The 27515-nt window shown below is 43.3% G+C and overlaps 2 protein-coding genes across 2 annotated transcripts in view; both read right to left on the bottom strand.

Annotated features, from left to right (window-relative positions):
• LOC309695321 (butyrophilin-like protein 2) overlaps positions 1-21863 on the bottom strand; it is a 148240-nt gene extending 126377 nt beyond the window's left edge. Inside the window, exon 1 of the mRNA XM_082515867.1 lies at positions 21775-21863. Coding sequence (XP_082371993.1) covers positions 21775-21844 — 70 coding nt within the window. The 5' untranslated portion in view covers positions 21845-21863. The remainder of the gene's footprint in view (positions 1-21774) is intronic.
• On the bottom strand, positions 250-3615 carry LOC309695306 (uncharacterized protein). The gene is made up of 6 exons (XM_082515839.1): positions 3451-3615; positions 3126-3371; positions 2863-3039; positions 2706-2795; positions 1147-1233; positions 250-530 (listed from the first exon to the last, which is right to left on the bottom strand). Exons 1-6 carry the CDS (start codon positions 3470-3472, stop codon positions 499-501), a joined length of 654 nt encoding a protein of 217 aa, XP_082371965.1. The 5' UTR covers positions 3473-3615; the 3' UTR covers positions 250-498.
• Positions 21864-27515: the final 5652 nt, after the last annotated feature.

Genomic DNA, 27515 nt, shown 5'->3' with positions numbered 1-27515 from the left:
GTCATTGCACTGGATTCCAGCCATAACCCGCCGCGTACCATAAGAACGCCGAAGGTCTCCTTTCGCGTTCCTCAGAAACGCCGCGGGACGTGACAAAACGTCGACATGTTACGCCTCGGGAGTGAGAACGCTCTGACTTTTTCATGTGAAATTGTCGTGAAACCCACTTAACCAGGTGAGAAAACCAAAGTAAGATCAAAACTTTATTGAGCTTCATAAAACTGAACATCAAACACAAATAAATATAAATATCACTAAACTTATTGAGGACATAAATACATATCTAAATATTTATATTGTTCCTGAAGATTATGGAGGAAGAAACAATTTTGAAAATATGATGTGGTTTTCTAAGTGACAAAAACACAGGAAACATGAAAATAAAGCGGAGGTACTGTGGTCTGAGGTGCTGCAGGGAGCAGTTAGAGACGAGCAGTGTGCATCAGTGGTTGGACTGGTGGTTGATGATGTCCATCCAAAGTAGTTTTCAATTTCGCATCACTTCACTGAAGCGTAGATAACGTCTGACTCTGGTTTAAAGTGTGAACACAAACACAGATCAAACAGAAGTAAATATGATTCTGTCCCTAACACGCAGTCCTGACTCTGCTGGAAACCACATCAGCTGCAAATCACAATGTGAATCTCTCGTGCAAATGTTCTGCTTCCTTATTTGAGTTTGCTATTGTGAGTGCAAAAGTGCAGTCTTCCTAAAAAGCACTGTTACACTTAATGCAAATATCTTAATGGGATAGAGTAATCATAACTGGGACTTCAGCCAAATATTCATAAATTTGGATGTTTCACACCCCATCAGCCCACACCAGGTGGCAGCTGGCTGGATTGGACAAATGGACGAAGCTAAATAATAACGATAATGAGTGCTCTTCATTTGCACTACAGCAGGAAGTAGCTTGGAAGCATAAATAGAAAATAGAAGTGTTAGGTTTGTTTTACAATTAAATTTAAGAACAATAAAAACCGTGACCCTCTACCTGAGCTTTTGACTCACAGGCACTGCACATAAACTGACCCCATTATTAGAAACTCTGGTCATGTTCAGTGTGAACATTTACCTCTGGACCATGAGCTGTATGACAGGAAATGAAATGTCTGCCTAAAGATGAAGATAAAGAAAAGCTGTACCTGTGGTCGTCTCTGGGCTGATGGTTGTTTGTCCATAACTGCCAGGTTTTTTTCTCACTATTGAGTAAACTAAAGCTGAATCATCCTCTGCATAATAAAGCACAAAAGGCAAAAAAATTTTATTTATGTTTATGTAGCTTCATGAAAAGATGAAATAATGATCTTTATATAACTTTTAGAAATAGCAGCAGGTTTTCAAAGGTTTTTTTTCTACTTCTTAAGATCATAGCTGTGAACCAGCAAAGAACTGGCGGGTGTTCGTGTGAAAGGAGAACATGGACGACCACAAAGCCCTTTTTGATGCAGGCTGATGCACTTTACCACAGACAAAGCAAACACTTTCTCGTAATGAACGCTATTGTTAGCTAAAGCAGGGCACTCTGTGGTGAGAATCGGCATCAGACTGAAGCTAACTGAAATCAAAAACAGGAAGCTGCTGCTGTGGTTTTAAACTTTAAGAAGCCTGAAAAGAAACAAAGAACTGTGTCAAAGGAAGTTTGTTCTGTTGAGTTAAACTCTCAAATGTATCCTGCTCATCCTGCAAAAACGTTGTGCGTGCACTGAGGAGCACAAGGTAGCAAACTGACCTTGAGGTGACTTTTGTTGTAAATTGGCAGTGGTATAAATAATTCACCTGAAATTGAATCTTTGTCTAATCTGAGCTGCATTTTGGACTTATTGAAATTTTGGACTTCTATTCCTCTAAAGCACTGCTGATGTTCTCTGGGCAAAAAATGGACTAAAAGTCACACCACGCCCAGTCTGTAAATTTTGTTGAGATCAGATGAGAAAGGAAACTGGTGATGTTAATATTTAAACCAAAGTCCTGAAGTCCCTGGATGCAATGGGGGTGTTGTAATTGACATACCACCCCCATACCACTGTTTGGACATCGGGAACAGTGGCCTTGAATTAGTAGCATTAGGTGATGATCTCACATTTCAAATCCAAAGACACAGCGTGTATTTTATTTTCAGGAGGCTCATATTCCTTACCCTCCCTAAGAAGGTCAATGCCAGGAATACTGACAAGTCCACCGATTAATCAAACCTTGGATAAAACAAAAAACAGTTCAGCCTACATCCTGGTCATGGAAAACTGGATGGGCTCTACATCCTCTCTGGGATAAAAGTGTGCAAGATAGTTAGCCCAGTTAGTTGTGTTTTTTTTTTTTTTTTTTTTTTTTGTATTTGGAGAATACTTTCAGCAAAGACGGCAAACAACAAACAGCAAAGTCCTGTTGGTGGCATTTCAGAGGTCTCAGACCTGCTGTTTTGGATAGTTTATGGGTCAATCAGAAAGTAATGTATTGCATATCCTACGTTACTTATGTTGAAGGTAGTGTACTAGGTTACTTAAGTGCTCACTGAAGAAAGTACTTCATTAAACTACTTGGTACTCCCTGAAATAACCTGAAATGCATTGTCTAATAATTAGAAGTTAGCAATATAAATCTTAGCCTACAGTCCCAAACATTGATGTAAATCCTTTTTATGGGTCACATCAGGGCTGTTGTTTGCAAAAGAAAAAAAAAACACAGACACGAGCATCATTATTACCTGTGCTTTCTTGTGTTCCTTCAACTTGACTGTTTGATATTTTGATTTCACTCTCTGTAATGCCATCTTCTGCTGCCATATCTTGATATGCTGAAATGTAACAGTAAAGTTAATTACTGTAAATATTATAGAAAAAAATGAATCTAAAGAAACTGACCTTCAGGTTTCCTGTGACGACATAGTCTTACCAGCAGAACCAGTAACACCAGTAGAACCACAACACAAACTGATGACAACACAGGAATTACAGGATAAAAGAGTGATGTAGGAAGAGTGATGGAGGTGGAACCAGGAGGACGTGTGGATGTAGGTGGAGGTGTGGTGGTGTGTTCCCCTAAAATAAAGCAAACACAGTCATTAAGTTGTCGTCACATTGTGAATGTTGAAAGCTGCAGAAACACAGACAGGTGAGTGTGTCACCTGTGACAGTGATCCAGCTGGATGGAGACTCTCCATGACCGCTGATGTCACACTTGTAGAGGCCTTCATCAGACCTGGAAACATGCTGGATGGTCATGTGACCTGTAGGCTGCTTCCTGATGAGGGAGCCATCTTTATAGAAAGCAGCTGGGAGGTTGGAGGGAGTGGTCTTTGTTTTACAGAGCAGAGTGACGTCATCTCCCTCCATCACAGGGAGGACAGGACTCTGCAGGATCACTGATCCACCTCAACACAGAGACAAACTACAGCATTTCCTCCATTTACACACAGCTTCATCAACACTAACTCCACACACTCAGCTTACCAGTGACTGTCAGCTTAACCATGTTACTGATGGGACCCTCTCTGGACTCACACCAGTAAACTCCACTGTCTCGTTCAACGATGTAACTGATGTCACAGGAAGAGTTAACTGATGTTCCCCACCCATCTCCACACTGAGTGATGTTTGGTTTTCTTGTGTTTCTCCTCAGAGTCCATCCAGCAGAGCTGTCATCCTCCTCACAGCTCAGAGACACAAAGTCTCCTTTAAAGAACTGAGAGCTGCTGGGACTCACAGTCAGACGAGCTGTGAGGGTTAAAATGAAAACTGATGATTTTTTACAAATATGATGCCACATTGAAATAATTGCTTTTCAGAATAATTCATTCATATATAAAGCTGAGATCTATTGTGAAACATGAACCCAATCAGGTCATATCAGTGAGCATTTCTCAGGTTTAAACTGTGACAGAAGAAGGTTACTGACCTTGGTTTGTTGTGCAGCTCAGCAATGAGATCAGAACTAAAGAGAAATGACACTCAGGTTGATTTGAACATAAAGAACAACTCCACACAAACAGACAAACACACAAACTTGTCTCTGTTTTTGTATATCTGTACATTTGCTACCAAAAACATGTTTCTATATCATTTGGACACACATCTCTCTTTGATACATCTCGGAGGAAATCTACACAGGAAGCATGCTGGAAAGACAGCTGTATCCACTAGAGTATTAAACTTCTGGCTGCTCCTTTATTCAGAAGAGGTCACCACAGCAGGTACCTCCACATCTTTTATTTGGTAAAGATGTCCTTCCTTATGAAAGCTCAAAGATTTTTTTTTTTAACTTCCCAGGGAGCTAGGAATTATTCACTTGTCAAGCAAATCTGTTAAATACCACAATGTAAAACTATCACCTATACAACTAATGGCAAACCTTCGAGCACAGAAAGCTCAGAAGGTAGAGTGCTTGCCCCATGATCGGAAGGTCAGGGTTCACTGAACAGCTACCCTGAGCTGTATTGGTGGCTGCCCACTTCTTCATTTTTTGAATGGATTAAATGCAGAGGCCTAATTGCAGAAGTTGCAACTAACTACACTATGAGTATACACAAAATATCCACTTTTTAAAAATAACACAGTAAAGTCATGTCTCCACTGTGCAGCTGTGTTGATATAATGAGTGAATGATTTGATCTTTTCACTGCCTGCTGTGTTTCCTCGACTCCTGAGAAAAGATAAAGAGTCAGTTCAGACCTGCAGTTGGTCCTCGTGGTGTTTTGAACTTGAATTTTCTCTAATTGATCTTTCTGAGTTAACTTCAATAATTACTTCCTCCAAACCATCAACGTGTCTTTTAGACCCTATTCCTACAAAACTGCTCAAAGTAGTCCTGCCATTAATTAATTCTTCGATCTTGAATATGATCAACCTATCTCTAATAATCGGCTATGTACCACAGGCCTTCAAGCTAGCTGTAGTTAAACCTTTACTCAAAAAGCATCTCTAGACCCAGCAGTCTTAGCTAATTATAGGCCAATCTCCAACCTTCCTTTCATATCAAAAATCCTTGAAAGAGTAGTTGTCAAACAGCTAACAGATCATCTGCAGAGGAATGGCTTATTTGAAGAGTTTCAGTCAGGTTTCAGAGCTCATCACAGCACAGAAACAGCTTTAGTGAAGGTTACAAATGATCTTCTTATGGCCTCTGACAGTGGACTCATCTCTGTGCTTGTCCTGCTAGACCTTAGTGCAGCATTCGATACTGTCGACCATAATATCCTATTAGAGCGATTAGAACATGCAGTAGGTATTACAGGTACTGCACTGCAGTGGTTTGTATCATATCTATCTAATAGACTCCAATTTGTACATGTAAATGGAGAGTCCTCTTCACACACTGAGGTTAATTATGGAGTTCCACAGGGTTCAGTGCTAGGACCAATTCTGTTTACATTATACATGCTTCCCTTAGGCAGCATCATTAGAAGACATACCATACATTTTCACTGCTATGCAGATGACACCCAGCTCTATCTGTCCATGAAGCCAGATAACACACACCAATTAGTTAAACTGCAGGAATGTCTTAAAGACATAAAGACCTGGATGGCCGCTAACTTTCTGCTTCTTAATTCAGATAAAACTGAGGTTATTGTACTCGGCCCTGAAAAGCTTAGAAATATGGTATCTAACCAGATTCTTACCCTGGATGGCATTACCTTGGCCTCCAGTAATGCTGTGAGGAACCTTGGAGTCATTTTTGACCAGGACATGTCCTTCAATGCACATATTAAACAAATATGTAAGACTGCTTTCTTCCATTTGCGCAACATCTCTAAAATTAGAAATATCCTGTCTCAGAGTGACGCTGAAAAACTAGTTCATGCATTTATTACTTCCAGGCTGGACGACTGTAATTCATTATTATCAGGATGTCCAAAAAACTCGCTGAAAAGCCTTCAACTAATCCAAAATGCTGCAGCAAGAGTCCTGACAGGGACTAGAAAGAGAGAGCATATTTCTCCTGTTTTGGCTTCCCTTCATTGGCTTCCTGTTAAATCCAGAATTGAATTCAAAATCCTGCTCCTCACATACAAGGTCTTAAATAATCAGGCCCCATCTTATCTTAATGACCTTGTAGTACCATATCACCCTATTAGAGCACTTCGCTCTCGCTCTGCAGGCCTACTTGTTGTTCCTAGAGTATTTAAAAGTAGAATGGGAGGCAGAGCCTTCAGTTTCAGGCCCCTCTTCTGTGGAACCAGCTTCCAGTTTGGATTCAGGAGACAGACACTATCTCTACTTTTAAGATTAGGCTTCAAACTTTCCTTTTTGCTAAAGCATATAGTTAGGGCTGGACCAGGTGACCCTGAATCCTCCCTTAGTTATGCTGCAATAGACGTAGGCTGCCGGGGATTCCCATGATGCATTGAGTTTTTCCTTTCCAGTCGCCTTTCTCACTCACTATGTATTAACAGACCTCTCTGCATTGAATCATATCTGTTATTAACCTCTGTCTCTCTTCCACAGCATGTCTTTATCCTGTCTTCCTTCTCTCACCCCAACCGGTCGCAGCAGATGGCCCTGCCCCTCCCTGAGCCTGGTTCTGCCGGAGGTTTCTTCCCGTTAAAAGGGAGTTTTTCTTTCCCACTGTCTCCAAAGTGCTTGATCATAGGGGGGTCATATGATTGTTGGGTTTTTCTCTGTATCTATGAAGCGCCTTGAGGCGACTTTTGTTGTGATTTGGCACTATATAAATAAAATTGAATTGAATTGAATTCAGCCTGATTTGTTTTTCATGTCTTCTCCTCCATCATCAGTTATCAGGAGAGCAGACAGTCAAAGTACAAGAATTCAAACAAACACAGAGATTCTACTTACAGAGCAGACACAGCACAGATGTTTCCTTCATCGTCCTTCTCACTCATTTGAGCTTTTTTTCATTTCTCTCACTGAAACCAAGTAAAGCCCGCCCTCTTCCTCTGAGCAGGGTTTTTTTTTTTGTAGTGGTTCAAAGACAGTGGTGGAGAACTAACACTTTGGTATTGTGCAAAGATAACATCATTTGAAAATATAACTACAAACACACGCTAGTGAACACACGCTTTCAATAAGAACAGTTACTGAAAGCTGCTTCACATACAAGACCAGAAATTCAGAAAAAGTGAGTACAGAAAAAGGCCTCTGTGGTGAATAAGCAAAGACAGAAATGCTAGTGGCATGCGGTGACCTTTACAGGCCCACACACACAAAACATTTAACTCGGCTATTTAACAAGACAAAATGAACCAGACTAAAAATATACCTATTTTGTATACACTTACAGCCTCCCACAACATATCGTCACCTGAAGATACGTAAAATATTGGCTTTATATACAATATTACCAACATTTACCAAAAACACATTTACCACTAGCTGACTGTGACAAGTGGTAGAACAGTATTTAGAATTATTTCCTAGAAAAAAGTATGTCTGTCATTTGTTTGTGGGCTTTAACTTTCCCAGTGAAATATATTTTTCAATTTGATAGTAACAATATTCAATATCAGTTCAAGTTTGTTTTATTTATAGAGCACCAAATCACTACAATAGTGTCACGGTTTGCGGGGGCAAGCCGTGTGGAATATATATAGGACCAAAAGGCGGCAGCTCTGGTGCAGGTGAGTGTTTATTAACAACAAAATGCAAACAACAAAGGCGCTAGGAACATGAAACTGAAACCTAAACTGGGTAAACTAACAACACAAACCAGAACCGAAGATGCAGGGAGATCCGGAGAACTATACACGGAGAGACGCAGGGAGAACGAGGGGAAACAACACAGACGAACCAGCAACTACTATGACAGAAGACACAACTTAAATACACTCAGAGAACACAGGGGGATTACATACAGGTGGGGACACAGCTGGGAGTAATTAACATGACGAGACTAGGGAGGCAAACTGAAAACACTCACATAAGACACAGACCTTCACAATAAAACAGGAACTTACACATGAAGGACACAAACTAAGAAACGCGGACTAGATACAGGAACACACGGGCAGAACAGAGTAAACACTAACCAGAGGGAGAACAGAACCAAAATCGCGGAGAGAAAACACAAAACGCTGGGTCAAAAGGACCCAGGATCATGACAGTACCCCCCCCCCCCCCCTCAAAGGCTGGCTCCAGACAGCCCAACAAGAAACAAAACAGCCAGAAAAAAAAACAAAAAACAACCCGACCAGGGCGGGCGGCGGGGGCCCAGGAAGGAGGGCTCGAAGCAAAACAAAACCGGAGCACCAGAAGGCCAAAAGAAAAAAAACAAAACGAGCCCAAAACCAAAAGAAACGAAGCACACCAAAACACAGGAAAAAACAGAGTCCAAAACAGAAGAGTTCAGGGGGCCGACAGCACAGGAGTCCAAAACAGTTCGGGGGGGGCCGGCCAGGGGGCCGACGGCACAGGAGTCCAAAACAGTTCGGGGGGGGCCGGCCAGGGGGCCGACGGCACAGGAGTCCAAAACAGTTCGGGGGGGCCGACCGTGCGGACGGCAACGGCGGCGACGTGGATACAGTTCGGGAGGCCGGCCGTGCGGACGGCAACGGCGGCCACTCAGGCGATGGCGGTCCGGGGGCCGGCCGTGCGGAAGGCAACGGCGGCCACTCAGGCGATGGCGGTCCGGGGGCCGGCCCCGACGGCGGTGACGTCCAGCAGGTGGCCCGGAAAATGGCCGGCGATATCGAGGTGCAGCACGAGGCTTGGGCGGCGGCATAACAGCCGCAGGACCAGGCGTGGCAGAAGCAGAGGCCGCAGGACCAGGCGTAGCAGAAGCAGAGGCCGCAGGACCAGGCGTGGCAGAAGCAGAGGCCGCAGGACCAGGCGTAGCAGAAGACTCTGATAAAGCCGGACCAGACGAGGTTGCAGAGGCTGAGGCCGGACCAGGCGGAGCTGCAGAGGCTGAGGCCGGACCAGGCGGAGCTGCAGAGGCTGAGGCTAGGCCAGGCGGAGCAGAAGCAGAAGCCAAAGCTGGACCAGAAGCAGAGGCTGAGACTGGACCAGGCGTAGCAGAAGCACAGGCAGAGGCTGGCCCAGGCGATGACGAAGACTCGGATGCAGCTGGACCAGGCGACGACGAGGCGGTCGCAGATGGCGGCTGGACAGGCTCCTCGGGCCCTCCAGCTGATGCGGCGTGAGGCTGAACGGGCCCCTCGGGCCCTCCAGCGGAGACAGGAGGCTGAACGGGCCCCTCGGACCCTCCAGCGGAGACAGGAGGCTGAACGGGCCCCTCGGACCCTCCAGCAGAAGCCATCACAAAGCCAGCAGGCATGGAGTCCACTGGCAGACATGAAGGAAATGGATGCTGTGCTGAGCACTGGCCCTGCTCAGACAGCACTGACACGGGGCACTTCCCAGGTGGCTGCTTAAACTCCAGGGGTCCAGAATCAGCTGAGGACTGGGACCTAGCCTCTGGGGAAGCCCTGGAGCGGCAAACAGTGCCAATGGCGGCTGAATCATGAAAAGCACCTTGAGTAGGACTTAGGCTTTCTCCCTGCACGGAGTGAACGGGTGGAACCGGTAATGCTGGAGCTACTGGGGCCTGCGCTACAGGCGGCACTGGAGCTACTGGGGCCTGCGCTACAGGCGGCACTGGAGCTACTGGGGCCTGCGCTACAGGCGGCACTGGAGCTACTGGGGCCTGCGCTACAGGCGGCACTGGCTGCGGGGGAGCTAACTGGGCTGAGAGTGGCTGCGGGGGAGGTGATATGCTGTTCACAAAGTCATCTGCCGCACAGAACACCGCCCCTGAATGAACAGTCATACAGTCCGCAAATGGAAAACAGTCCTCACTCACCACAGCCGGCGAATTAGAAGTCCGAACGTCCAGCTGTGGTGTGGCGCGCTTGCGGCGCGATTGGCGTCTCCTCCCCGCAGACGGCTCTGACGGGCCGGGCAAGATCACATCCGGCGAGTCGGGCAGCGAGGCAGGAGTGGCTGAGAGAAGGTGCGGTGTGAGCCGGAGAAAAGCCTGCATGGTCGGAGGAAGCGAGTCCAATAGCCATGGCAGGCCGGAAAAGAGCCGTTGCAGCCGGTCTTCTGCTGCGCGGCGAAGCTCTTCCGGGGGATGTTCCAGCCATAGGCTGAGAAGGATCTCCACATTGTATGTGATGTCGTCCTGGAGCTCCTCGGACGGATTTACTGCCGCTGGGTCCATGGTGGCTGGTTCGTTCTGTCACGGTTTGCGGGGGCAAGCCGTGTGTAATATATATAGGACCAAAAGGCGGCAGCTCTGGTGCAGGTGAGTGTTTATTAACAACAAAATGCAAACAACAAAGGCGCTAGGAACATGAAACTGAAACCTAAACTGGGTAAACTAACAACACAAACCAGAACCGAAGATGCAGGGAGATCCGGAGAACTATACACGGAGAGACGCAGGGAGAACGAGGGGAAACAACACAGACGAACCAGCAACTACTATGACAGAAGACACAACTTAAATACACTCAGAGAACACAGGGGGATTACATACAGGTGGGGACACAGCTGGGAGTAATTAACATGACGAGATTAGGGAGGCAAACTGAAAACACTCACATAAGACACAGACCTTCACAATAAAACAGGAACTTACACATGAAGGACACAAACTAAGAAACGCGGACTAGATACAGGAACACACGGGCAGAACAGAGTAAACACTAACCAGAGGGAGAACAGAACCAAAATCGCGAAGAGAAAACACAAAACGCTGGGTCAAAAGGACCCAGGATCATGACAAATAGTCACTTCAAGGCATCCAGTGTTGGGGAGTACCAAAATACAAGTACCAGCGTTATGTTTGTAGCTGTGGGTGTTTGGACTTTTAAAGCACTTTAAAGAAAGTTAATGTTCAATTTTAGAGAACGACTGGATGTTTCGAGTAACAGTATAATTTTAGCACTTACAGATCCGACAGTGAGTAGTTCTCGTTACTCATCCAGTCTGAGAAAGCACTGGTTGAAGTGTTTGTGTATTTATTGATTTATTTTAATTAATTGTGTTTTATGTATATTATGGTTTTATATTTTTACAAATGCTTTATATGTATATGTGTGTATGTGTGTGTATGTGTATATATATGTATGTGTACGTGCACGCACATATGCATGTGTATATATATATATATATATATATATATATATATATACACACACACATCACATTACATTACACATTATTGGCCCAACTAGTAGCCCGGTGTTCCAACATTCTCACATTGACGAGGTACAACATAAATGCTAGAACTGACCTGAAAGATAGGACCATGGCCAAGCTTGAAACCTGGACCCCCCGTAGCCGGTTACCAAGATTACGTGATGATGAATCAAAGCAATATTTGCTGTTTGTGTGAAACACTACTAAAAATATAAAAAGCATACAGTACTGTACTTGTTTGAGTTCTTTAAGTTGGACTTCTTTTAAGTTTTAAGTTGCTTTAAAATTCAAGCAAGCTTTCTGGTCTGTGTGTTTTATGTTGTGAAGCCTGTGATATTCAAGTCAAGCCTGTGTCTCTCCATGTTTCCTGTCTTATTTTAAAAGTCCTCCGTTCTTTGTTCAATGTGTTTAGTTTTACTCTTTACCTTTGGTTTGCTATGTTCATTTGTGTCAGCTGTTTCCACATGTGTTTCCACTTCCCCTGATCACTTCCTGTGTGTATTTAGTCTCTGTGTTTCATTCAGTCTTTTGTCAGGTCATCTGTGTAATTTCCTTCAATGGTGCACAAGATTGAAAGTTTTCATGGTCACGATATGTTCATGTTCATGTTCATGTTCGTTCATCATAGTTATTTGCATGTTCCTGCTCAGAACCATGTTCCTGTCAGTAGTCACAGTTTAATCATAGTAACCACAGTTTAGTTTTCCCTGTTTGGATTTTCAAGTTTTAGTTTTTGTCCCTGTTTGCCTTTTGCCTTATTTTATGTTATCAGTCTGTTTCGTTAAACACACCGGCTACTCAACCGTGACAGGATGTTTATCAGATGAGACGGAGTACTCTTCTACTTCAAACTCATTTATATTGATTGTCTTTCCAGAGACACATCATAACTGATTTATAACTCCATTCACCCAGATGGTTTTATATGGCCAATAGAGGGCGATATTTAACTGTAAATAATACATAGACACATGCAGCTCTGCAGTGATGCTTCTGTAGTTATAAATAAAATTAACTTGTGCGTGTTGTTAGATGACTATATTTTAGTAGTTGCGAAACAGACTGCGCAGGCTGAAAATTCAAAGATGTGGGTATCCTGATAACTGTAACTTCTAATACAAACTAGAGTAAACATACACACACACACTGCTGAAAAAAAGAGAGGCAAAGATTCACTTTTAGGTAAGTTCCATTGGACAATGATTTTCATTTTTGCTTAAAAATGAATTAATAATTAATAAAAAAGACTTAAAACTATATGTTAAAAAAAGATTTTTAAAAAGTTCTGTACTTAAATATTTCTAAGCAGTTTACAACTGGCGTCTAATGATTTGTCTTCATTTTCTGAGATGAAGAAAGGAGTTTATATATTAGCTACAACCAGACAGGAAAAAGTCAGATTTTCCACTGACCTTTTTCTAAACCCAAAGAACCACTCAAGGAAAACAAATGAGCACAACTTAAAAAAAAACCCAAAACTGTACAGAAACAATACTGTTGTAGTTGTAATAACACCCAGTAAACGCAATAATAATAATAATCTTTTATGTGGATGTCCTGTGGGCTATGGGGACCAGTTAGAAGCGAGAAGCTGGACGTCAGTGGTTGGACTGGTGGACTACTTCAGTGAAGAGTAGACGACGTCTGGCTCTGGTTTAAAGTCTGAACACAAACACACACAGTTCAAACAACAGGAAACATGATTACAAGCTTTGTAGGTCAATCAAGACCTCCATGTCCCCACCTCTCTGCATCACGCAGTCTCAGTTCACACTTCCTCTAAAAAGCACACAAAACTCGGCATCTGTTTTTACTACACCTGCTATTTGGTAGTTTTAGCTCAAATGTAGCTTAAACCTCTTTCTCCCACGGCACTGCTATTCTCCAACTCATGTAGAACCCCCCCCCCCCCCAAAAAAAAAAAAAATAAAAAAATCTGTCCAATGGGACCCCCCCCCGCCCGTCAAAGAAAAAACACAAAACAAAACAAAAAACTGAAGTGTGAAACACAGTGATCATTTGGCAGACAGAGAGGGATAACATAGATTTTAGACGGTGATGGCTATACTGTTAGTGATTCCAATGATGCCTAACTAATAGCTTATCCAGTAAATCCACAACTACCTTTTGACTGAGGGTGCTTGACCCTGTTAAAATCCATTCACTATAAGTATGTCTAAATTGTGTACTAGTGGGAAGTTTATTAAAGCCAGAGTGTGAACTGAGACACAGTTTTTTGCTTTTTATTTGGTTGATTTTTATTAATTGTGGCAACAATTTGTGTTACATTCAGAAGAGAATGTACTTAATTACTTACTTGTGCATGCACTGACCTCATTATTAGAAACTTTGGCCATGGTTCACATGAACATCCACCACTGGAACTGGTGATAAAATGCATACATATTGTTAAAATGTGGGATATAATGGTTGTATTGATGTATATCAACTTGAAATACTCCCAATAATGGCTCTACAACATGTAAAAATATAATATAAGCTCTGGCGGACTTGGTTCTATGGTAGGTCTTAAAGGGTTAACTGGTCGTTACTGAAAGGAAACCTCACAACTTTCAGTTCTGTTTCTAGTTTGCAGGCTTTTTCTTGAGGCAAATTTATATATGAACATATAATCAGTTGTTCATATACTTCACATCCTTCAGTCTGGATGTTAAATATTAAAGACAGAGAGCAGCTGTACCTGAGCCTCCTCGGTCTCATGGCTGTTTGTCCATTACTGACGTCTTCTGTTCTCACTACTGAGTAGATCGCAAGAGAGTCTGTTACTGCAGAATAAAAACAAATTTTAAATACAGCATTACAAGACTGCTTTGGAAATATTTTTTTCATTTTGTTTTAAATGATGTTTTTCCAGTTAGTTTTGATCATTCATGAAAATGGTTCTAATTCCTAAACAGTTGACGTAAAAATCCACTGAATCAACCAAAAGTCTGCCCTTTATTCATGTCTTTATTGTTTGATTTAAAATCTACTGATGTGGTCTAAAGTGGCAGAACTGCAAATTGTGGACCTAACTATTTCTGTTTGTGAATCTTTATGCAGAAATTAAGTGATAACATTTATAAATAGCACCAGATTATTTTCCTCCCCTGACTTCTTAACACAACTGCTGTGACACAACTGACCGCAGAGTAATGGGGGACGTTTCTGAGACAATGAGGGCAGATGACCACAAAGCTGGCATCCTCTTTAAATGCACACTGATGCGCTTCACCACAGAGCACAAGACACACACCTTCTAACTCGTTATCTGAAACAGAACACTCTGTGGTGAGACCTTTCACCAGCATCAGACTGCAGTTAACAAGAACCAACAACCGGAAAGTGCTGCTGTGGTTTTACCTGCACAACTTTAAAGAAGCCATAAGGACTCATGTTTTAGATGGCATTTGGTCTTTATATATGTCACCGTGACAATAAATCCTCTCTGATAATCCTACTAACAACATGTGTGCGTGCCAAAAGAAAAAGCAGAGAGCAGACATATGTGGGACTAAGCCACGTTTTGAGTATTTCCAGTGTTGGGAAGGTTACTTTTAAAATGTATTCCATTACAGAATACAGAATACATGCCCCAAAATGTATTCTGTAACGTATTCCGTTACGTTACTCAATGACAGTAACGTATTCTGAATACTTTGGATTACTTAATATATTATCATGCTTTTTACAACAACGTAAATGTACTATTGCTGTGTGATTTATTACTATTACTGAAGGTCCGCGACTCCGAACTGTAGTAAAGGGACCTCTGACTAATACGGCGGGGTCCCTGTCGGCTCGTAGCCGAAAAATAGCTTTACTTTGTTGTGTGGGTCAACTTTTCTTGCGAGAGACAGAGAGAGGCGTTGAAAGGCTGCTCCAACGGAGCTTATTGTTTTCGGAGGAAAACACGAACACGGTGTACAGTCGAGTCTTAATAGCTTACTTACAACTGGGCTCGTCAGGCACTCTTCTTGGCTGCAGTGGTTATTATTATATTTACATGCTTCCAGCTGCCGTTTTTCCTCGATGACAACTCGTACCTTTCCACTCCCCTTTTTCTCCCTCCTCGCGCTCACAGACCTATAACGTGTATGGCAGTCCATTCTCCCTGCAACACGGACTACACTGCCCATGATGCTACATTCTTTAGAGCTATGCTTGTAGCATTCTGCCAGTTAGCTTAGCACAACAACAACGAAAAGGCGCTCTCTCACCCAGGAAACACTAAGTCGCAGAGAGAGAGAGACAGCGTCGCCCTGTAACCATGGCAACCGTAACGCTGCCGCCTGGAACAACAGAACGTAGCTGTCAAACAAAACCCAAACAGTCCTGACCCGCGACAAAATGAAACAGGAAAGTACCGCAGTGTAATCCATTTATTTCAACAAAGTAACTGTATTCTGAATACCACCTTTTTAAACGGTAACTGTAACGGAATACAGTTACTCATATTTTGTATTTTAAATACGTAACGGCGGTACATGTATTCCGTTACTCCCCAACACTGACTAGAGATAAATGTCAGCCAGAGTTGTCTGTCCCACAGCAGAGGCTGCTGTGGGACAGCAGCTATAATGGGACAGATTGGGACAGATCCCCAATTGGGACAGATCCCCAACACTGAGTATTTCTCAACTACGTCACTGCCAAAAGTCTGAAGCATTTAAGGCAGACTTTTGGCTGAGGTTACAATGTTAGTGGAGGCCAAAGGGACCCCAAAGAAAACTGCAGATGTGCCACATGTGAATCAAACAATGCTGAGACACTGTATTCATTCTAAAACACATCACCTACACTCATGGTTGGAGCTACATGATCAATAGTGGACCAGGAACCCTTATAGCCACCTCTGAGGGGACAGCCCCATTGTAGGATATATATACCTTAAGAAGTCTGTTAGATAAGACGTGAAACATCTTTGCAAACCTAAAGAAGTCCAGTCGCCTATTTTCGGGCATTCAACACTTCATGTGTTTTTGATACCGTTAGATCATGCTGGGCTCATAACCTGGATTACCGACTACGTGACAGGTCAACCACTATATGTTAACCAAACATATAACCATCTACACTATGGAGGGTGGAAAGCGCAAAGGCTTATAACTCATCTGTTGATATCATAACTGTGATTATTGTTAAGATTGTGCCACTTTATGACTGTTTCCACTGTTATTCTCCTATATAGGATGCTGTTAAAAATGTGGCAAATATCTTACCTGTCTTTCGTCTAACTGGGTGTTTTTCATCATGTGATATGTTGATGATATTGCATGTGGTGCGGGTGATGACATCAGCTTCTGCAGCTTTGTCTTCTTCAGCTGAAATAATACAAAATGAAAAGCAAAAAAGATTATCCCAAATGGCCTGAAAGAAAATCAACTCTAAGAAAACTTACTGGAAAAGTTTGAGTCTAACCTTTAGATTTATTGTGAACATTTTGTCTCTTCAGCAGAACCAGTAACACCAGTAGAACAACACAGACTGATCCAACACATGACAACACAGAGAGAACAGGAGAAAGAATGGTGGAACTGGAACCAGGAGGAAGTGTGGATGTAGATGGAGGTGTGGATGTAGGTGGAGGTGTGGTGGTGTGTTCCCCTAAAATAAAGCAAACACAGTCATTAAGTTGTCGTCACATTGTGAATGTTGAAAGCTGCAGAAACACAGACAGGTGAGTGTGTCACCTGTGACAGTGATCCAGCTGGATGGAGACTCTCCATGACCGCTGATGTCACACTTGTAGAGGCCTTCATCAGACCTGGAAACATGCTGGATGGTCATGTGACCTGTAGGCTGCTTCCTGATGAGGGAGCCATCTTTATAGAAAGCAGCTGGGAGGTTGGAGGGAGTGGTCTTTGTTTTACAGAGCAGAGTGACGTCATCTCCCTCCATCACAGGGAGGACAGGACTCTGCAGGATCACTGATCCACCTCAACACAGAGACAAACTACAGCATTTCATCCATTTACACACAGCTTCATCAACACTAACTCCACACACTCAGCTTACCAGTGACTGTCAGGTTAACCATGTTACTGATGGGACCCTCTCTGGACTCACACCAGTAAACTCCACTATCTCGTTCAACGATGTAACTGATGTCACAGGAAGAGTTGAATGATGTTCCCCACCCATCTCCACACTGAATAATGTTTCCTTTGCTTGTGTTTCTCCTCAGAGTCCATCCAGCAGAGCTGTCGTCCTCCTCACAGCTCAGAGACACAAAGTCTCCTTCAAAGAACTGAGAGCTGCTGGGACTCACAGTCAGACGAGCTGTGAGGGTTAAAATGAAAAGGTCTGAAAACTGAAAATGGTTACAATAGTGTAATTATTCCATAATTCCATCAGTTTTCTATATGAGCTCCATTCTGTAAGCATGAAACCAATCAGGTCATATCAGTGAGCATTTCTCAGGTTTAAACTGTGACAGAAGAAGGTTACTGACCTTGGTTTGTTGTGCAGCTCAGCAATGAGATCAGAACTAAAGAGAAATGACACTCAGGTTGATTTGAAGTGAACATAAAGAAGAACTCCACACAAACAGCTGACAAACACACAAACTCCTCTCTTTAATGTATCTCCTCATTTTTTTAATATCTTTCATTTTTATTCGTTCCATGTACACATATTTTCTGGCAGGTTTTGCGTGATTACTGATACAGTCATTGGTAAGTTCAAAACAATTCTTTCATGGCAAAAGTGTTTACAATTTCTCGAAGTGTTTTTTGTAACTTTTACTGCACAAATTTTGCACACCTCATCCTTCCTAGTTTTGTGTTGATCTGTAATATAAAAAAAATCTGCAGCCAATCAAAGTACAAGAATTCAAACAAACACAGAGATTCTACTTACAGAGCAGACACAGCACAGATGTTTCCTTCATCGTCCTTCTCACTCATTTGAGCTTTTTTTTCATTTCTGTCACTGACACCAAGTAAAGCCCGCCCTCTTCCTCTGAGCACCAGGTTTTAAATCAGTACAACGACAGAGGAGAGAACTGCTCCATTTCCATGTAGTTACGTCCCCCTCAGTGAGAGAGGCAGATATGAGCTGAAACACAGGAATCAAACCAGGGACGCTGCTGTTATGGAGCTGAACTGGAACCATTCAGACACTGAGGCCCTCTGAACACATTTTAATTACAGCTGTGCAGAGACACACTGATGACTGACTGGAACACTATGATTCACATTTTACATTAACACCATCCTCACACATGGTTTATATATGACCACTAGAGGGAGATGTTGGACTTTATGCACTTACATGTATACAAGCAAATCATCAATGATGCTTCAAAGGTTTGTTGTAACACTTGGTTGCTGAACATTTGCTATTTGTAATAAAACTGATCAAAATTTTAAAATCCAGAATTTTCAAGTTAAAAAAATACAATAATCTGAATATATTTTGACCAAGATTCCCAATGCAAAACCTTATTAGTGCATAACATCGACTGCTTGATCACTAAGCATTTTGATGTTTCTACAAATATCCATTAAAAGGATTTCTAAAGGTTTAAAAAAAAATCAAAGTAGAATTATTGCTTTTTGCTTGACATCTGCTCAATGAACTGCATGAACCTCAGATTGAGTGATTTCACAGGTCATGGAACTGTTGAAAACCATTCAGCAAAACTGTGTGTAAGTCTTTATTAAACAAAAACTAGAAGAACTACATCATCAACATTAGTACAACAGACTGAAGAGTCTTCAAGGTCAGAAAATAAAGATTCGCAGATCACAGGGAGGGAGCATCTGACTTAGTTATTCCTCTGCTCTGTTTTATAATACTGTCACATCATTCATTTTTAGCTGATCAATAGTTCCTGAACACCATCAGGCAGATGAATGACTGTCTATAACGCAGAGTTTCATCTACACTCTGTGTTTACAGTGTTTGTTTTATCTATACTGTAACTGCAGATCTCTAAATAAGGATCAGTTTTTGTGGTTCAAACCTTAGAGAACACGTTTGATCTTACAAACAGCTTCTGAACCTGAAGATAAAACAAAGACTCATTCTGCTGCTGTAACAAACATGACACTGCGTCCATGTGTAATCAGAATAAACAACCAATAAAGGTATTTACTGCTCATATCAGTGGGATATGTTTTGCTTGAAAAGGTTTAATTCAGAAATTAAATTTTTTTTTTGTTTTTTTATGTCAGTTTGCAACATGAATCCTGGATGTACCACATACATTAGGGTAGAAATGTAAAAAATTAAACCGACATCAATCGCTAAGCTAGCAGCTAAAAATATCAAAAACACACATTGATCCCAATACTGTACTTACTGTACAGTAAATTCATGACCTGATATCAAACAATGTTTCCCCCCTCTAAACAATGATCTGGATCATTAACTTCATTCATTGTCTTTGCTGGTGATTAAAACTGTTCTGAGCTTACCCCAAATTATTTTTGACAGGTTGTAGGAGCCAATCCTCACCTCAAATCTGGCTCAGTGTGATTGAGAGCTGCCGTGACTTAACAAATGAAGTGTGACAAAGTCAGGTGAGTCAGTCACTGCTGAAATTCAGGCCATTCTAGATTTACCTGTGCCTCACATCAGATGGGAGCTCACCCATTTCCTTAGAGTGGCTGGTTACTATGGTGGCTCCTGTAAAAGCATAGTGCAGACAGAGTTGATTCTCTTATTACTCTGACTAATGTATCAATGGTGTCAAAGTGCATTCCAGTCTGTAACAATCAGTTAAAGCACAGCACCACTGTGCTTGGAGGCCTCGGTGCAGCACTTTGAAGCGTGTGCTGGCTCCTGATCATTATTCACAGATTAATCTTCTTTTTCTAAACCCAAAATGCATAATTCCTCTTCATCCAAACGGCTGATAGTGCCATGGTGTTTTCAGTTACTGGTACTGATTATGACCAAGTGTATTGGTAGCACATTTAACTGAAAATTACTGATTAGAGTGGTTAGTCTGATTATTTGGGTTGGGGACTCTGTTATGTACGATTGTAGTAGATCAAACAACCAATGACAGCAGCAGCAACAAGCGCAGTACAAACTGACAAACTGACTATCAGTCCACGGTCTCTGTGTGTCCTCCTGTCTGACCTGCAGGTGAGAAACAGGTGTGAGGTGTCAGCTGTCAGGTAGGTGATGAGTGAAGAACAGAACAGAATCCATTTCCTCTTCAAACTGCTGTCAGACATTATCTACTGCACTCTGATCACATCACTCAGACCAGCTGCTTTCTACAAAGTCTCATCAACAACATCTTTACAAACAAACATCAACAACCAGGAAGCAGCTTCACCTCTGATCACACACACACTCAACTCTACTCACTCACCTGGAGGATCAACATGAAGGCAGATGTTTGTGAACGACTGCAAGGAGCGTGTTTCTTCCAGAAAGACAAGACACTCGTATGTTCCAGCGCCATTAATCGTCACATTCATCAGAATCAAAGACACGTCTCCGTCCTTCATCTGTCTGTCCTGCAGATCCACCCGGTTCTTAAAAGCTGAACAAAGTGCCCATCTCGGTACAAAAGCACATATTTATCTCCAAGTCAGCTCGGCTCCACTTTACAAGTCGGATTGTTTTGTTTGGAGCTCGACATGGCAAAATGATGTTCTGTCCAGACTCAGCTGTGATGTTTTTCTGGTCTGAAAGAGGAAACGACACATAGCCGAAAGGTTAAAGGTCAAAATATAACCGTTCACTTCTACAGCAGCCAATTGCTGTGAGCAGCTACAGAAACTATTAAACTCACACACACAAACACAACAATCGCTAAGTGGACTGGTACTGGAACCAAGTGTGTAAATATCACAGAGCAACTGTGATTGGAATGATTTACACTGATTCACAGTGATTTTAAAGGTGTTGTTGGTGTATATGTTTGAGTTAGATTTCCAGTTATTTGGGATTTTAATGGCATTAAGTAGGTAGGAATATTTGATTTCATCATTAGTGAGACACCAGAGCACATTTCTAAAAAGTTAAGCACTCATTTTTAAAGGACAGATTAGAAATATTTTTGCTTGGCAGATGCTGATGTTAACTGTCTCGTAATTGTTGCACTTAAAACTGTGGGTCTCTGCATGGTACCGTTTCTGTAGCTGGAGAAGCATAATCAAAGCATCTTTCCATCGTCTGAATTCACTTACTCTGAGAGTGGAAGTCAATAACTATACATAGCTGGTACAACTAAGCCAGTACGTGTTTACATGTTGACACTATCTTTTTAATCTAAAAGTGCCATTTCATGAATCATATGACTTTTTTTCCACAGAAAATGATCTCTATGAGTGTCACCTACAACAGACACCATCAAAATCTATTAAGGACATATTTTATTTACAGTATATTTTAAATAAAATGCAGATTCTCTGCCTCTGATCAGGAGATGGTCATCTTCAACGTTGTTAATGTGGGACATTAAGCTTCAATCTTTGAATGGATCCAATATACAGTTTCAAAGCTGTAATGAGTTAAATTAGAAAAAAACAGCGGGCGGGCGCACAGAGCTTGGAACAAAAAGCCGTGTTTAGCAGGGACTGGATAACTGCCCCCACGTCACTGCCAGCTGAGCTAAGTAACACAAACACATCCTGGCTGTGCTCAGCTTCCTTCGTACTATAACTCTGACCCGTATATATCACACACAGACAAACAGTCAAACCTCACCTGCAGAGACAAACACGAAGAATCCGACAAACAGCAAAGTCAGGCAGAGTTTATCCGTTACAGCAGACATTTCCGTCCTTTGATCTTCTAAAGATCCATCCATCCATCCATCCTCATCCGCTTTGTCCGGGGCCGGGTCGCGGGGGCAGCAGCCTAAGCAAAGAGGCCCAGACCTCCCTCTCCCCAGCCACCTCCTCCAGCTTATCCGGGGGAATACCAAGGCGTTCCCAGGCCAGCCGAGAGATATAATCTCTCCAGCGTGTCCTGGGTCTGCCCCGGGGCCTCCTCCCGGTGGGACATGCCTGGAACACCTCACCCAGGAGGCGCCCAGGGGGCATCCTTGTCAGATGCCCGAACCACCTCAGCTGGCTCCTTTCAATGTGGAGCAGCAGCAGCTCTACTCTGAGCCCCTCCCGGATGGCCGAACTTCTCACCCTATCTCTAAGGGAGAGGCCAGCCACCTTTCGGAGGAAGCTCATTTCTGCCGCTTGTATCCGCGATCTCGTTCTTTCGGTCACTACCCACAGCTCGTGGCCATAGGTGAGGGTAGGGACGTAGATCGACCGGTAAATTGAGAGCTTCGCTTTTACACTCAGCTCCCTCTTCACCACGACGGCCCGGTGCAGCGTCCGCATTACTGCAGCTGCAGCCCCAATCCGTCTGTCGATCTCCGGCTCCCTTCTCCCATCACTCGCGAACAAGACCCCGAGATACTTGAACTCCTCCACTTGGGGCAGGAACTCATCCCCGACCCGGAGTGGGCACTCCACCCTTTTCCGGCTGAGAACCATGGCCTCAGATTTGGAGGTGCTGATCCTCATTCCCGCTGCTTCACACTCGGCTGCGAACCGTTCCAGTGCGAGCTGGAGGCTCTCACCCGATGAAGCCAACAGAACCACATCATCTGCAAAAATCAGAGATGAGATTCTGAGGCCACCAAAGCGAAAGCCCTCCGCCACTTGGCTGCGCCTAGAAATCCTGTCCATAAAAATTATGAACAGAACCGGAGACAAAGGGCAGCCTGGCGGAGCCCATCACCCACCGGGAACGAGTCTGACTTATTGCCGGCAATGCGAACCAAGCTCTTGCAACGGTTGTATAGGGATCGAATGGCCCGTAGCAATGGGCCAGACACCCCATATTCCTGCAACACCTCCCACAGGACACCCCGAGGGACACGGTCGAATGCCTTCTCCAAGTCCACAAAACACATGTAGACTGGTTGGGCAAACTCCCATGCACCCTCAAGTATCCTGGAGAGGATAAAGAGCTGGTCCAGTGTTCCGCGACCAGGACGAAAACCGCATTGTTCCTCCTGTATCCGAGGTTCGACTAACGGACGAACTCTCCTTTCCAGCACCCTGGCATAGACTTTCCCAGGGAGGCTGAGGAGTGTGATCCCCCTGTAGTTGGAACACACCCTCCGGTCCCCTTTCTTAAAGATGGGGACCACCACCCCTGTCTGCCAGTCCACAGGTACTGCCCCTGATCTCCACGCAACATTGCAGAGGCGTGTCAACCAGGACAGCCCTACAACGTCCAGAGCCTTCAGGAACTCGGGGCGGACCTCATCAACACCAGGGGCTCTGCCACCAAGGAGTTGTTTAACTGCCTCAGTGACCTCGCCCCCGGAAATTGGCGGGTCATTCCCCTCATCCCCAGACTCTGCTTCCTCCTCGGAAGACATGTCAGTGGGATTAAGGAGGTCCTCGAAGTATTCCTTCCACCGCCTGACAATTTTCTCAGTCGACGTCAGCAGCGCTCCCCCAGCACTATACACAGTGCAGGTAGAGCACCGCTTTCCCCTCCTGAGACGTCTGACGGTTTGCCAGAATCTCTTCGAGGCAGTCCGAAAGTCTTTTTCCATGGCCTCTCCGAACTCCTCCCACACCCGAGTTTTTGCTTCAGCCACTGCCCGAGCCGCATTCCGCTTGGCCTGTCGATACCTGTCAGCTGCCTCCGGAGTCCCACAGGCTAACCAAGCCCGATAGGACTCCTTCTTCCGCCTAGTGGCTCCCTTCACCTCTGGTGTCCACCATTTGGTTCGGGGATTACCACCACGGCAGGCACCAACCACCTTGCGGCCGCAGCTCAATGCAGCAGCTTCGGCAATGGAGACGCTGAACATGGTCCATTCGGATTCAATGTCCCCAGTCTCCCTCGGAATGCTGTTGAAGCTCTGCCGGAGGTGTGCGTTGAAGATCTCGCGAACTGGGGCCTCTGCTAGACGTTCCCAGCACACCCTCACTACGCGTTTAGGTGCACCAGGTCTGTCCAGCGTCTTCCCCCGCCACCTGATCCAACTCACCACCAGGTGGTAATCAGTTGACAGCTCAGCCCCTCTCTTTACCCGAGTGTCCAGAACATATGGTCGCAGGTCTGCTGATACGATTACAAAATCGATCATCGACCTACGGCCTAGAGCGTCCTGGTGCCACGTGCACTTATGGACACTCTTATGTTCGAACAGGGTGTTCGTTATGGCCAAACTGTGATTAGCACAGAAGTCCAATAACAGAGCACCGCTCGGGTTCAGATCAGGGAGGCCGTTCCTCCCAATCACGCCCCTCCAGGTCTCGCTGTTGTTACCCACGTGAGCATTGAAGTCTCCCAGCAGGACAACAGAGTCTCCAGGTGGAGCACCCTCCATAACTGTGCGACCAGATTTAATTTTCAACCGCAACTTCAAACAGTAGTGATGTGTTGGTCCCCTAGAGCCGTATCTTTGAAGTGAACGACACGAGCCGGAGCTGTGTGTTTTTTTTTCTTTCTCTCACCCTCTCTCTCGCTTTTTTTTCCCGCTTCACTCCGCATGCCAGCCTTGTGCTTTGCACTGGGAAGAGGTGGGAGGGGCGGTAGTTACACTTGCAGTAGCACAGGAACAGAGTGGGAGGGAGAGAGAGAGAAGGAGAGGCAGGGACAACAACGTCACATTAGAAAGGTATAGTAATCACAACTATTTTCAGTTGTGGATATTTGCATGCTGTCATTTATGCATTTAAACCTTCACAATCTGTTTTGAGGAGGATTTGACCAGTAAGATATAAGCAGCTGTTTCATGAGCTGTGTGGCTGATTTCTAACTTTTGGGACTATAAAGTTAAAGGTCGAATTCACTGACCGAATCTAAATATGATGGTTGCTTCACCTGATGTGATCTATTAACATTGCAAATGCAACCATCATAGTGCATCACTGTAAAGCTCACCACACTACTACAAACTAACCAGTTCAATCTGTGCTAATTTCTATTCAACTGTTTAACAGTCCTAGAGGATGTTCATGGAAAGTTTGAGTGACACAGAATTAGTGTGCTTCAGTTTGTTTCAGTACACAATTAAACAAACTGCATTAACATCTGCTTTAAACACTAAATTAAAATGTAATTTTTGTGAAATGGGCAGAACCAGTTTTGGTGTTTGCTGTCATTTGTTGTGTTTGTTGAAAAGTTACATTTGAAATCACATCCTACTGAAAAACAAACAAAGAAACAAACAAAACGTTGCATGAATCACACAAAAGTGTTCAGAGTAGTAATGAAAGAGACTGTACATCCTGAGACTAAAAGAGTGTTTGGGTTTTCTCATCAGGCTGCATACAATTTCTGTTCTTAAAAGACAATGACAATAAAGAATCTGATTCTAAAGTTTGATTGACTCCATGAATAGATAAAAGTAAGACATCACTGCCACCATGAGGTGAGACTGAAACATGACACTGGATAAATCTAGTAGGCTGTAATAGTAATGGTGTGGCTCGAGTAATCGCTAAGCTTCTATTTAAAACACAAACAAACAAAAAACTGTTTTTACATAAAAATGATTCATTCTAGAATCAGTGGAAAGCTGGGAAAATGACATGGTGTGTATTAACGCCAAACAGTGATGTGTGAATTAAATAATTAAAAATTATGAACTAGGAAATATTGCTGATATTTGACCATTTGTGACCTTATCATAACCAGTTACTCCAACTCAGACACTCCTTTTTTTAAAATGCTGAGCAGCTTCTGAAACGTGCTGTGGCTTGTCGGATGGATTTACAAGCACCGTGTGCTTCAAACCAAATCTTTGTCACATGCTGTTTTGTTTTCTGTCACACTCAGCTGACACAGTTGGTTACAGTGAATAAACCGGTTGGTTGTTGTTCAGAATTTCACTCGAACGTTAAAAACTGTTAAACTGTGACCTGATTAAAAGAATTCTGTGTGGTGTGGGCGACAAAATATTGATGATCCCGATGTTAAGAAAAGCCTTAAAAGGTGGATGGTTTAATAAATAACCACTACAGACAGAAAAGCCAACCATCAATATTGCCTCCATAGGGTAACATAAATAAATAAATAGCACACTCAAAATGCGCATTTTTTCATTAAATGGTTGTGTTTTATTTAAAGATGTATTTATTTATTTAATTTGCCTGTCCTGTCCGTTTGTGTGGCAATAAGAATTATTCTCTGAAGGCCAAGAAAAATGCACAACAGATTTGCTTTCCCAAGTGGAGCATTATGGCTTTTGCTATACTGGTCCACTTGATTGTCATTGTTTATTAGATTTTAATTTGAATTTTTTGTTGTTATTATTTTAAGTTATTACAATCAGAACAGAAAAGACCAGGGGATGGGGGAAAAGAATAAGGAAAGAGAAGTCGGGAAGAACAAATTTTCAAATTCCAAAACAAGTTAATGGTTTCAAAAATCAAATATTTATTTCTGACATTTAAAATGGCAATTCCACTCCTCATTTAAAAAATCCTGCTGCAAGGAAAATTAGCCACACCGTAAGATGTAAGGAGCTCTCTGATTGGTTGGACAGACACAGGCTGGCTGCCTGGATTTTTCTATGCTACCATTTGTGTTCATAGCCTGCTAAGAAGCATGTCTGCTTGTAAAAAGGCCATTCAGACTCGGGATATGTGAAGAATGAAGGGACCCTGCAGTGAAATGGAGAGCTCAATTGACTCTGACTGAGTGCCTGTTTACTCAGTCTGACCACCTGTTGAAGGTAACGTGCTAACATGGCTAACGCTAGCATCACCGCACATAGCCCCATTATTTTAAGGTCATCTTAGCTTATGAAAATTGTACGTCACAGCTGTACGAGCTAGCTACGTGTTTTGTAAGCTGCTGCGCTCTTCACAAATAAAGCTGGAAGCAGCTCAGAATATTAGAACCAGGACCGAGTCCTGTTACATTTATAGTGTTAGAGCAACAGCTGCAGCCTACAGCCTTTAAACTAGCGATTAAAATGCTGACAGTAAACTTGTCAGTCCAGATGTTACCACATTACTTTGTGATACTTAAGAGTTAAAACAACTGAGACAAGCTGATTAAAATAACAGCTGTGAGTTCTCTCATTCCTCATATCAAGCCTCATGAGTTGTTGACTGCCTCAGTGACCTCACACCCAGTGATAGGCGAGATATCCCCCTCGTCCCCAGACTCTGCTTCCGAAATGCCAGTGGGATTAAGTAGATCCTTAAATATGTCTGTGAAGGTTCTCAGTCATCCAGGTCATCGTAGTCAAAGGAGCTTGCAAAGAAAAGCGTCTGGACTTCTTTAACTTGCTTGAAGACGTTTCACCTCTCATCCGAGAAGCTTCTTCAGTTCTAAGGTCAAATGGTGGAGAGTCCCAGATATAAACCTAGTGGGAGTAACCCCCCACAGAGGGACAAAAGGACCACTGATGATCCTCTAATCGACTGAGCCAAGGTGTGAAACTGGGTGTGGGTCCCAATCAGCCA

The sequence above is a fragment of the Aulonocara stuartgranti genome (assembly GCF_965226115.1).
Source record: "Aulonocara stuartgranti genome assembly, chromosome: 3".
Classification (NCBI taxonomy): Eukaryota; Metazoa; Chordata; class Actinopteri; order Cichliformes; family Cichlidae; genus Aulonocara; species Aulonocara stuartgranti.
Note: the sequence above shows the minus strand (reverse complement) of the source record. Positions and strands in the feature narration are given on the sequence as shown.